Genomic DNA, 12,693 nt, shown 5'->3' with positions numbered 1-12,693 from the left:
GCCAGATCCTCTGTTACGGGACCTCTCTCCTCTGCCTGGGTGCTGGGCCTAAATTTATGAAAATGGACTGTTGCAGTGGTGGGTGACAATGAAGCCTCATTCTCTGCTATGACATGCAGACTGATTCTCTGCTGACATGAAGCCAGATTGTCTGTTACGGGACCTCTCTCCTCTGCCTGGGTGCTGGGCCTGAATTTATGACAATGGACTGTTGCAGTGGTGGCTGACGTGAAGCCTGATTCTCTGCTATGATATGAAGACTGATTCTCTGCTGACATGAAGCCAGATTGTCTGTTACGGGACCTCTCTCCTCTGCCTGGGTGCCGGGGCCTAAATATCTGAGAATGGACTGTTCCAGTGGTGGGTAACGGGAAGCCAGATTCTCTGCTATGATATGAAGACTGATTCTCTGCTGACATGAAGCCAGATTGTCTGTTACGGGACCTCTCTCCTCTGCCTGGGTGCTGGGCCTAAATTTATGAAAATGGACTCTTACAGTGGTGGGTGACGTGAAGCCTGATTCTCTGCTATGACATGAAGACTGATTCTCTGCTGACATGAAGCCAGATTGTCTGTTACGGGACCTCTCTCCTCTGCCTGGGTGCCGGGGCCTAAATATCTGAGAATGGACTGTTCCAGTGGTGGGTGACGGGAAGCCAGATTCTCTGCTATGGAACCTCTCTCCAATTGATTTTGGTTAATTTTTATTTATTTAATTTTTATTTTAATTAATTTCCCTATCCACATTTGTTTGCAGGGGATTTACCTACATGTTGCTGCCTTTTGCAGCCCTCTAGCCCTTTCCTGGGCTGTTTTACAGCCGTTTTAGTGCCGAAAAGTTCGGGTCCCCATTGACTTCAATGGGGTTCGGGTTCGGGACGAAGTTCGGATCGGGTTCGGATCCCGAACCCGAACATTTCCGGGATGTTCGGCCGAACTTCTCGAACCCGAACATCCAGGTGTTCGCTCAACTCTAGTTACCATGTTTTTATTGAACACACCATGTAAACATTCACAGTGCAGGTGGAAAAGGCATGTGAACCCTTGGATTTAATAACTGGTTGAACCTCTTTTAGCAGCAATAACTTCAACCAAATGTTTTCTGTAGTTGCAGATCAGACGTGCACAACGGTCAGGAGTAATTCTTGACCATTCCTCTTTACTGAACTGTTTCAGTTCAGCAATATTCTTGGGATGTCTGGTGTGAATCGCTTTCTTGAGGTCATGCCACAGCATCTCAATGAAGTTGAGATCAGGACTGGGCCACTCCAGAAGGTGTATTTTCTTCTGTTTAAGCCATTCTGTTGTTGATTTACTTCTATGCTTTGGGTCATTGTCCTGTTGCAACACCCATCTTCTGTTGAGCTTCAGCTGGTGGACAGATGGCATTTAGTTCTCCTGCAAAATGTCTTGATAAACTTGGAAATTCATTTATCCTTCGATGATAGCAATCCGTCCAGGCCCTGATGCAGCAAAGCAGCCCCAAACCATGATGCCCCCACCACCATACATCACAGTTGGGATGAGGTTTTGATGTTGGTGTGCTGTGCCTCTTTCTCCACACATACTGTTGTGTGTTTCTTCCAAACAACTCAACTTTGGTTTCATCTGTCCACAGAATATTTTGCCAGTACTGCTGTGGAACATTCAGGTGCTCTTGTGCAAACTGTAAACGTGCAGCAATGTTTTTTTTGGACAGCAGTGGCTTCCTTTGTGGTATCCTCCCACGAAATCCATTCTTCTTTAGTGTTTCACGTATCGTAGATTCGCTAATAGGGATGTTAGCATATGCCAGAGACTTTGTAAGTCTTTAGCTGACACTCTAGAATTCTTCTTCACCTCATTGAGCAGTCTGCGCTGGACGGCCACTCCTAGGGAGAGTAGTAGCAGTGCTGAACTTTCTCCATTTATAGACAATTTGTCTTACCGTGGACTGATGAACAGCAAGGCTTTTGGAGATACTTTTATAACCCTTTCCAGCTTTATGCAAGTCAACAATTCTTAATCATAGGTCTTCTAAGAGCTCTTTTGTGTGAGGCATCAGTCACATCAGGAAATGCTACTTGTGAAAAGCAAACCCAGTACTGGTGTGTGTTTTTTATAGGGCAGGGCAGCTGTAACCAACACCTCCAATCTCATCTCATTGATTGGACTCCATTTGGCTGACACCTCACTCCAATTAGCTCTTGGCGATGTCATTAGTCTAGGGGTTCACATACTTCTTCCACCTGCACTGTGAATGTTTACATGGTGTGTTCAATAAAAACATGGTAACATTTAATTCTTTGTGTGTTATTAGTTTAAGCAGACTGTGATTGTCTATTGTTGTGACTTAGATGAAGATCAGATCACACTTTATGACCAATTTGTGCAGAAATCTATATAATTCCAAAGGGTTCACATACTTTTTCTTGCAACTGTATATGCTGGGTACATAAAAAATAAACATAACTTCCCCCCAACGCATTTGGGCCAGTGTAGGAAATGTATGAATCTAAATATCTGTGTGTTAAAGAAGATTGTTAAATTGTACAGGGGTCTGTAACACAAGAAGGTGAAAGTACATATCGTGGGGTGTGTATGTGTATTAGACAGAAGGTAGAGATATGTATCTTATGTAGTTTGGGTATTAGGGAGAGTAAGTGGTATATATCAAATGCTGATACACATGTAGGTGAAGAGCCGCTCTGGCTTGGCCTCAGGGGTGCTGACAGGCTTGGCCCCAGGGGTGCTGACAGGCTTGGCCCCAGGGGTGCTGACAGGCTTGGCCTCCGGGGTGCTGACAGGCTTGGCCTCTGGGGTGCTGACAGGCTTGACCTCTGGGGTGCTGACAGCCTTGACCTCAGGGGTGCTGACAAACTTGGCCGGGCAGAAGGAGTGTGGGAGACTGAGGCCTTTTTTCTCCAAGCTGCTCCGGAAAAAATATATTTTTCATTACACCTCAGGTCAGACCACCAATCAGAACCCCAATGTTAATTAGACCTCATCTGACAGCCCCAATAAGATCCCCAATTGTAATAAGACCCCAATAAGACCTCAGATAACACCTCAGCTCAGACCAAAATATGAATGACCCCAAATCAGACCTCAGATAAGAGCTCCATGCCTCATAGCAGCCCCTAGTAGCCTCATAGCAGCCCCCAGTAGCCTTATAGCAGCCCCCAGTAGCCTCATAGCAGCCCCCAGTGCCTCTCACCAGCCCCCAGTAGCCTCATAGCAGCCCCCAGTGCCTCTCACCATTAGGCCCCTAGTCCCTCTCACCAGCCCCCAGTGCCTCTCCATCGGCCCCCAGTGCCTCTCACCAGCCCCCAGTGCCTCTCACCGGCCCCCAGGCCCTCTCCATCAGCCCCCAGTGCCTCTCACCAGCCCCCAGTGCCTCTCCATCGGCACCCAGTGCCTCTCACCAGCCCCCAGTGCCTCTCCTTCAGCCCCCAGTGCCTCTCATCGGCCCCCAGTGCCTCTCACCAGCCCCCAGTTCCTTTCCATCAGCCCCCAGTGCCTCTCGCCAGCCCCCAGTGCCTCTCCATCAGACCCTGTGCCTCTCACCAGCAACCAGTACCCTCTCCATCAGCCCCCAGTGTGCCCTCCCCGGTATTTAAATCATTGGTGGGCAGTGTGCTCTCCCCCCGCCCTTCCCAGTATTAAAAATCATTGGTGGGCAGTGTGCCCTCCCCCCACCCTTCCCAGTATTAAAAATCATTGGTGGACAGTGTGCCCTCCCTCCCTCCCCGGTAATCATTGGTGGGCAGTGCACCCCCCCTTATGCTTATAGCAATGCGCCGCACAGGCCTGTGACGAGTTAAAAGAACGAGGAGCGCCCAGCGGCCACAGCACATGTAAGTATTCTGCAGAGTAACTGGCCATGGCAGCCAGGACTTCAGTAGCGTCCTGGCTGCCATGGTAACCGATCGGAGCCCCAGCATTACACTGCTGGGACTCCGATCGGAACTGCCGCTGCCACCAATGCCGCCCCCCCCCCCCCCCACAGCAGGTGGCCTGGGCCCCCCAGTGGCGTAGGGCCCCATAGCCATTGCTATGGGTGCTATGGCGATCCCTACGCCACTGTATCCACTGTTGCATAGTAGGATTCGTAGGGAGCTTCCAATTCAGGAGGATAGTTTTCCTTGCATAGAACAAGAGCAATCTGTAAAGTTGCCTACCAAATTTAGTGGGAATAACCTCATTAACTAGTCCCAGTAGACTCGTCAACACAGTGCAAATATTAGGAAAGCCAAGTTTAGCATTGATATATGTATGGATCTCTTTCCAAAAGCTTTAAATGATCGGACACCGCCATGAAACAGCCATTCTCATATCCGCACTGTGTGACTAAGGGTCGGGCAGTTTACACATCTTAAATAGTCTCCTTGGTGTATAGTATATCCTGTGTAGCCATTTTACCTGGATAAGTTGGTCTCTAGCACTAACAACTGTGGATCTCCACATGTGACTCAGTTCTTTCACATGCGAAGCCTCCAGGTCATCAACATCACATCTCCACTTAACAAAAAACTTAACAGTGGAGAGTCCTGCTCAGCCAGCAATGACGCATAAAGGGTCAAAACCGGTTTGGCCAATTGAGCCCTCCTTACTACCACCTCCATAGGACTACATTCCAGTTTCAACAGATCCTTGCCAAATTGAGCATGACAAGCATGTCGAAGCTGAAAATATCTATACAGGCAGTGCTGGGGCAGTTTAAATTCCTGTTTCAGGCTGTTGAAAGACCTGAATGAACCTTTGTCGTAAAGTTGTGTGAGGTATCGCAAACCTTTCTGGGGCCAAAATTCTAAGTTAGTTAATGAGAACCATTCTGGCAAGTCTCTTTCTCCATAGCTGTAAAGCTGTAAATGAGGCGACCAGCCTTCCCCGCTCTCTTTGATTATGTTCACCTTAACCCACTTAACCCAAATTGCCACTGTAGCAGTCATCGTCTGTGTATAGTACTTTGTAGAGACAGCCCCTTTCCTATACGCTAGGTTTGTAAGAGCCTCATAGGACCCCAGTAAAGCCGCTTCCAACACCACTGCTGGATTACTCCCTTCGGCTCTAATCCACCATGCCACATAGCTCAGCTGTACAGCCACATAATACATAGAGAGGCTAAGCAGAGCTAGACCCCCCCCCTCCGCATGTAAAGCGCTTGAAGGGTTTGTCTCGCTATTCTGGGACATGACTTACTCCACAAAAAGGGAGTGAAAACCCTGTCCATATTAACAAAGTGTGATCTTATAGGAGCTGCTCTATAAAGATATAGTAATTTAGGCAGGAGGATCATTTTTATAACAATTATACACCCTATCAAATTTAATGGCAAGTTCTCCCATGCTTCTATTTTCCTACTGATATATTGCATGTTGAGGACGACATTAAGTTCAGAGAATTTTGCAACTTCTCTGTGGATGTTAATACCTAAGTATTTTAAAGGGCTTCTGTCACCCCCCAAAAGTCATTTTTTTGGGGCTAATTAAAATCCTTATACTGTGTCCTTCTCTCAGAGCACCTGCACCGAATGAGGTGCAGGCGGGGGATTTGAATTGCAGACAGGGCCAGCCGGAGGAGGAGAGCGCTCGCTGGCCCTGTCAATCAGCAGGAGGAGGGGGCGTTTTTTGGAAAGGAGGATGCGGCAGCTACCAGCAAGTAACCGCCCTACTTGCTGGTAGAGAGGTAATTTACATATTATAAAAGTGCGTTTTTTAAAGAAACTAGCCAACAGAAAAGGGTAAGAGCCCTATATATTGAAAAATCGCAGTATAAGGATTTTAATTAGCCTAAAAAAAAAATATGACTTTTGGGGGGTGACAGAAGCCCTTTAAACTGTTCTACTACTTGAAGTTTGGATCGCTGTGAGATGTGAATTGGATGAAATTCCTCTATTAAGCAAAGACTTGATTTAGCCCAATTCACTTTTGAGACCCGAAAATCTGCCAAATCTGTCTACTGTGTCTAAAAGTGCATCTAAGGAGTTCCCAGGGTTCGCCAGGTATACCAACATGTCATCCGCATATAAAGAGTTTTTCTGTGATGCCAGCCACCTCCCAGCCTTCTATATAAGAGTTGGAGGAAATAAGTATGGATAGAGGCTCCATTATCAATGCAAACAGCAAGGGGTAAAGGGGACAGCCTTGCCTGGTGCCCCTGCCCAGAGGGAAGGGGTCTGAAACATACCCATTTACTTTAACCCTCGCTGTAGGAAACCTATAAAGCAGTTGTAACCAATGCAGAAAATTCCTAGGGAAGCCCATCTGTTTAAGCGTTGCCCACATAAAATCCCACTCCACTGAATCAAAAGCTTTCTCATTATCCAATGAGGCAAGGACTCTCATACCCCGATTGTTGTGACTAACCTGCAGATTAGTGTATAACCGTCTCAAATTTATATCCATAGTTTTCCCCGGCATGAAGCCCGACTGGTCCACCCCCACTAAAGAGAGAATTACCTCTCTCAGACGCAACGCTAGTATTTTTGCAAGAATCTTAATATCAAGATTTAGGAGCGATATATTTGTCGGTAGGAGCTACATTGGTCTGGAGGTTTCCCCGGTTTGTGGATCACCACAATTGTTGCCTCTGAGAAAGAAGGGGGTAAGGATCCCTGCTCAAATGCATACCCCAAAAGCCTCCCAAGTCTGATACTGTGTTCTTTAGAGAAGAACTTGTACCATTCAGCCGGGAAATCATCTGGCTCCAGGGCCTTCCTTGTTGCTAAGGAACTAATAGCAAATTCTATCTCAGCTTCTGTTATGGGCGCCGCCAAAGCCTCTCTATCTTCACATGTGAGTGTAGGAAGTTTAATCCCCGCCACAAAATGGGCTATATCCCCTTGGGTACACGTAGTTTTGGAGGCATACAAGTCAGAATAATAAGAGGCAAATTGGCGGCACACATCCCTAGGCTCTATCATTAGTACACCCTGATCATTCATAACTCCTGCAACAACTGTTTGAGGGGCCTCTGAGTGAGCCAAGTAGACTAAAGCCCTACCATTCTTATCCCCGTCTGAAAATACAGCTTGCCTCTGGGCCAGGAGTTTCTTTTGAGTATATTCAGTTAAGTGTAAATTAAATAGACGTTGTGCTTCCAGCCACTCGCTTTGCTTCTCACTGCTCGGGTCCATTGAAAATTCACGCTCCCTGTTTAACAGTTCAGTCTCTAGCTTAGTCCGTTTTATGCATAATTCCGTTCTATGCATTGCTATCGCGTGGATTTATGCCCCCCTCGTAACTGACTTAACAGCATCCCATTCTATCAGAGGGTTCGAGGACCCCTCATTCTCATCCCAGTAGTGTACCCTAGCTTCATGACTGCTACTCTTCCACTGGCAGAACATCAAGCCACATTGGATTCAAACGCCACTTCCTGTCAGGAGGGGCCAGCGGCTGGGACAAAATCAGGAGGAAGGGGGCATGACCTGAGATGCCCCTAGGTAGATATTCACTAGTTCTGATGTATGGTAATAAGTCTCTGCAGACAAAGGCTAGATCTATATGGAATAGAGAACCTGTGGAGGCCGAGTAGCATGAGAATTGCGTATCAGTAGGATGTAGATGATGTCATGCTTCTTTTAGATCATAGATTTCCGCCCAGTTTAAAATAGACTTGTTATGCAAGTCCTGGGGGACTAATCTGTCCCTCAGCGGATTATAATATACGGATTTGCTGAGAACATTGCTACTTTGCACATGGAATCAAGAATTTCCCTACAGAATAGGGGTGGTATATATAGACCAGACCTATAACCAAATATTGCAACCCTCTAATACTGATGTGCAAGATCACATATCTTTCAGAGATGAAGAAGGTTTTTGGTAACTAAAATAGAGACCCCTCTAGCATAATTAGAGTATACCGCATGGTATGTGGATCCCACCCAGGGACGTTTAAGAGCCAACACTTTCTGACCCCGGAGGTGTGTTTCTTCCAATATAACTATATCTAGATTCTAGAGCATAACTTTTTAAGTAATTGAAAACCAAAGATCATTTGATCTTATCGTTAAGACCCCTAACATTCCAGGATATTAGCTTAAATGATGCCATATATCCACCGATAAAAACATGCCAAGTCTCTAGGTCCCATGAAGGAGTAGACATTCACACCCACACGGACATAAACAGCCACAGAACAAGAACCCACCCCAGCCCTACCCACCCACCCCGCCCAATCCTCCCCAACATGGTTGAGCCTTAACCAAAACCACTTGGGTAGAAGAATACTATCCTAGCCAATCAGACTCACATTTACACCATATAGGCACAACGGTTAGAAAAATTAAGTGAACAATTCCTCAACAACTAGTGCTTATCTATCAGAGCACTGCCACCCAGCAACCACATGTAAGTTCAAACTCTATTAATAAACAGAAACAGCAAATAAACACTGTAGTATAGAAGACATTATTGCAATATAGTCTTTCATAGTTACTCCACGATCCGCAGCCTGTCAGCGATGAGGTCTCATGCTCAGGTGTCTGTCGACCTAGTCTGCTGCTGCTTCCGGGGTATTAAAGAAATGAACAGTGTCACCTTCTTGCACCCGTAGTCGAGAGGGATAGATCATTGCATATTTAATATTTCGCTCGCTTAGTCGTGCCCCAACCTCATTAAACTGCTTCCTTTTCTTTTGGACCTCCATTGTGAAGTCCGGATAAAAAGACAGCCGTAAATTTTCATATGTGATGTTACCCTTCTTTCGGGCCTCTAACAGTATGGCATCCCTGTCTCTGTAATTCAGGATCTTCATATGAACGGGTAGAGGTTTGGTAGGGACCCTGTGTGCTCTCTCAATAACAAAGCAATAGGCTGGAGCAATAGGCTGTAACACATCTCTAATCAGTTGTTTCGCAAATAATTTTGGGGTAGACCGCTCAGCACGCTCCGGCAGGCCCAAAATACGAATATTATTATGTCTATTATGGTTCTCAGCATCCTCAGCTCTAGCTTGTAACATCTTAACTTGCTGTTGCAGTTGTCTACTATCATTTCCAACCGCTCGGGTCGTGTCTTCTACATCACTTATTCTGTCTTCCACTTCAGTTGTCTTTTCATATATTTTGTCAAAATCATGGCGCAGAATCATGGCGCAAACCCTGCTCCGTTTGGCTCATGGCATCCATGTATGATTTAGCAGCAGGTGGAGCAACAAAAGTAGTGGTTTTGTGGCCCAAATACAATGCGCACACCCGCTTATTCAAAAGAAAATAGGTATGAGCAGCACTAGTAGCACAGCAGGAATTTGGTATAAGATAGTTCCCAAATTAGTATCAGCAATGGTCAGAGAGACTCCAGTAGAGATGGAGCATGACAGAATTGAGTGGGTAGACTGGGCTAACAAGGGAGTATCTCAGTGTCCACAGCAGCAGTATCCTCCAAGATCTAGGACTCTGCCCAGGAGAAGGGTCCCAAAGGTATTGGTAGGTCAGTGGAGTTTGTGCCTCAAGTCCCCACTGATAGAGGAGAGCTCTCAAGATGTCTTTTATGACACTGCATCCCTATGTAGGTATTTAGTTATATGGTTGGCGCGTGCCTGCCAGCTTTCAAGATGGTGCGTGCCACGTGCCCCCCTTACCGCTCCTGCTGCCAAGATCTCTGCTCCGTGACTGACTGCCCTGGGCACCGACAGATCTTCTGGGAGGTATGTCTTTCATATAGGACTGGTCTGTATCTTTATATGTATCCCGGTGTCGGCGCCTTCTCCCCCACAATAGCGCTGCTCCTCTCTCACCAGCTCTTCCTATGCCCGTCGGTCTCCGCTCTTATTATTTTGCAGTCCCAATCACCAACACCATGCCTTGCATCCTGAGAGTCCAGGGACTTGGGGGCTTGCGATTTTCTACAAAGGGAATGTGCTTAGCTGGGTGTAGGAAGGATACTTGCCAGGATTTTAACAGAGCACTATGCCTCCGCTTCCTCACACCGTGCGAGCCAGCCCCCCCCCCCCCCTACTTTTAGGGAGCTTTGCCAATAACTCGCTCTTTCTATTTGGCTTATTCAATTTGCTTTATTTTAATCGCGAATACCAATGTGCAATTATCATGTACTGATTATAATAATATATGGTCAGATAAGGTGCTTGCACACTATTACTTGCCTGACCAACGGTCCATTCATGTTTTGATGTGGCGTGTGTGCACATCACACACGCCACATCCTAAGAAGTATTGCAATTATTTATTTAGTGTATTTTATGGGGGGGGAGGGTTATTTTTTTTTTATGTACCCAGCATATAGATACCATCCGTATGTGATCTATAGCTTATAGATACGAATAAACAGTTTCACTTTTATTTTTATTGTGGGAATTTTTTTCTCCCTGCAACAGCCAGATATTTGAGTGCCCTCCACACTCTTTACACTTCCAAATACTTACTCTTATTGGTAGTGGGTGTTACCAAGGGAGAGTGCACCTAATCCGTGTATTCTGTGCTGGTTGAGCCACTGTAACTATTTATACCTTCAAAATCCTTATAGATATATTTCTACTGCACACTTTCTCCTAATGCTCGGTGTATTTTAAAAATCATCTGCTACTTCTGTTCATGAACTAGTAAACTTTGGGTGAAATGTAGTGTATTGTAGTTCACTCCCAGATATAGAATGGTACTATGAGCAGCCAAAAGAAAATACATTTACACTGTAGAATGTTTTTTTTTTATAGTCCAGAAAAGAATCTGCGGTGTGGACTCTCTTCAATTACTCTGTGAATGTTCATTCAATATTATCAAGATGGCATTGCCAATGTAATGTCATGTTATGAATATTTATATAGTTGAATGATCATTTACTGCAATTCTGAATTTCATTTATGGTAACTTGGTGTCTATTTAAGGCTCTGTGCAAATTGCCATCATGGATTCCATTACAGCAGGTGCCATGATGGATGATATAACTATCCTGACATTATGATGGTATTGGGTCTTTTAGGTTTCATGTTTTTGCTGGAAAGAAAAGCATAGCCCATTCTGAAACCCAGTCTGAAAAAGTGTAGCCCAGACCGAGACAACAATTAAAAATGAAAACAGTTAAGTCAAAGTCAAACTATTAGGGTTTGTTCAAATTTTCACTAATGATTTCTGTTATCCTGCTGTATTCCAGGCAAATAACAGACAAACCGGGCCAAACAGACCCCATTGACCATAATGGGGCCCGCAGGGTTCCTTTTAGCAGTCCAGCATTTTACCGGAGAAAATAGCGCAACTATTTTGTCCCATATTTTTAAAGGAAAGGCACAGCTGTGTGTGTCTTTAACCCTCAGCCTTACAGTATCTCCACCATAGTAATGGAGGCAACATATCCCCAATATAGTAGTAATTTTAAAAGCATCCTCCCTGATATGACACATCCATGTACCACATGCTATACAGTAACAGCATCTGATTCACAATGATACCATACCAAGGCACCTAACTATAAAAAAAAATTAAAGATATATTGTACCAATGTCAGTCATATTAAGTGGTATAATGTTCTATATCAGAATCTAAGATGACTAGCCTCTATCCAATGTCACAAACTGTGATATGTGACAAGTCACAGAGTGTTTTAAAGCCTTTATTGTGTATACAGTATGTTTATTCTGGAAAAGACCTAGGCCCAACGAGTGGGTAGAAGAAGTTTCTACCATGCCTTTGAAACTGTTCTTTCGCGGGCATGTTTGTCTCTGATTGTGTATGTCTTCTGTTCTTCTGTTTTCCTGGATTTTATTTGGGGTGCTCAATATAACATCACAACCAGCAAAGAAGTACCTCCCTGTGCATCTCATTTCACTTTAGTTCATGCTGAGGATATGGAAAAATCAGCCACCTTAGTGGTAGGACAAGTAGGAAGCTTTGTGACCTTGCCTGTCAAACCCCAGGCTCTCCAGTCATTTGTTCCTTACAATCCCTACCAGAGATAGAAAAACCATAGTTGCCAAAAAGGGGAAACATTTTGAAAAGCTGAGAGCTTCTTCTGAGGTTACAGTAATTCATTGACCATGCATGGAGACACATCATGATGATGTGAGCGCCTACTTATTAAATGCTGACATCAGACTTCCTGACACAGTACAGAGATGCATGAGCAAGGAAAAAGTATAGTGAGTGGGTACAGTGACGACTGGGTATATCTTCTAAAAATCATAACATTTTGAACGATCTCTTTCTCACAGGATCTGAAAGAAAAAATGGATGAACTGCAGCCACTAATTCCAGTTTTGGAGCAGTATAAGACAGATGCTCGCTTGATCACACAATTCAAGGAAGAGATCAGGAATCTGACCGGTATTCTTACCACCATTCAGCAAGAGATTGGAGCATTTGACTATGAGGAGCTGCACCAAAGGGTCCTGGGCCTGGAGTCTCGTCTGAGAGAGTGCATGAAAAAACTGAGTAAGACTAGGCATTGCTTGTTTGTTCTATACATTATTTTTCTGTGCCTCCCGGTGATTACTTGGTGTTCACAGCATATTTTAATGTGTTGTCTGTCCTTAAAAGTAATGAATGTAAATTTCATGAATTCAGGTTAAAATTGCCCCTTATATCCAACTGTCTGATAGAAAAAGTTGTTTTGTGGCCCATAAAAATCAACCAGTGTTCAACTTCCATTATCTTAAAATCCATGAAAAAATTAAACATTTTGGTATAGTAATGCTATGGTAATCATTAGTGTTGAGTGAATCAAAGCATCAGAAGTGGAATTCGATCCGAAGTTTAGG

At 44.8% G+C, this 12,693-nt stretch overlaps 1 protein-coding gene across 1 annotated transcript in view; it reads left to right on the top strand.

Annotated features, from left to right (window-relative positions):
* OLFM3 (olfactomedin 3) overlaps positions 1 to 12,693 on the top strand; it is a 203,627-nt gene that overhangs the window by 173,420 nt on the left and 17,514 nt on the right. The window contains exon 4 of the mRNA XM_044302423.1: positions 12,148 to 12,367. Within this exon, the coding sequence (XP_044158358.1) occupies positions 12,148 to 12,367 (220 nt within the window). The remainder of the gene's footprint in view (positions 1 to 12,147; positions 12,368 to 12,693) is intronic.

This window comes from Bufo gargarizans, chromosome 7 (genome assembly GCF_014858855.1).
Source record: "Bufo gargarizans isolate SCDJY-AF-19 chromosome 7, ASM1485885v1, whole genome shotgun sequence".
Taxonomy (NCBI): domain Eukaryota; kingdom Metazoa; phylum Chordata; class Amphibia; order Anura; family Bufonidae; genus Bufo; species Bufo gargarizans.
This window is presented reverse-complemented; position numbering and strand designations above follow the sequence as displayed.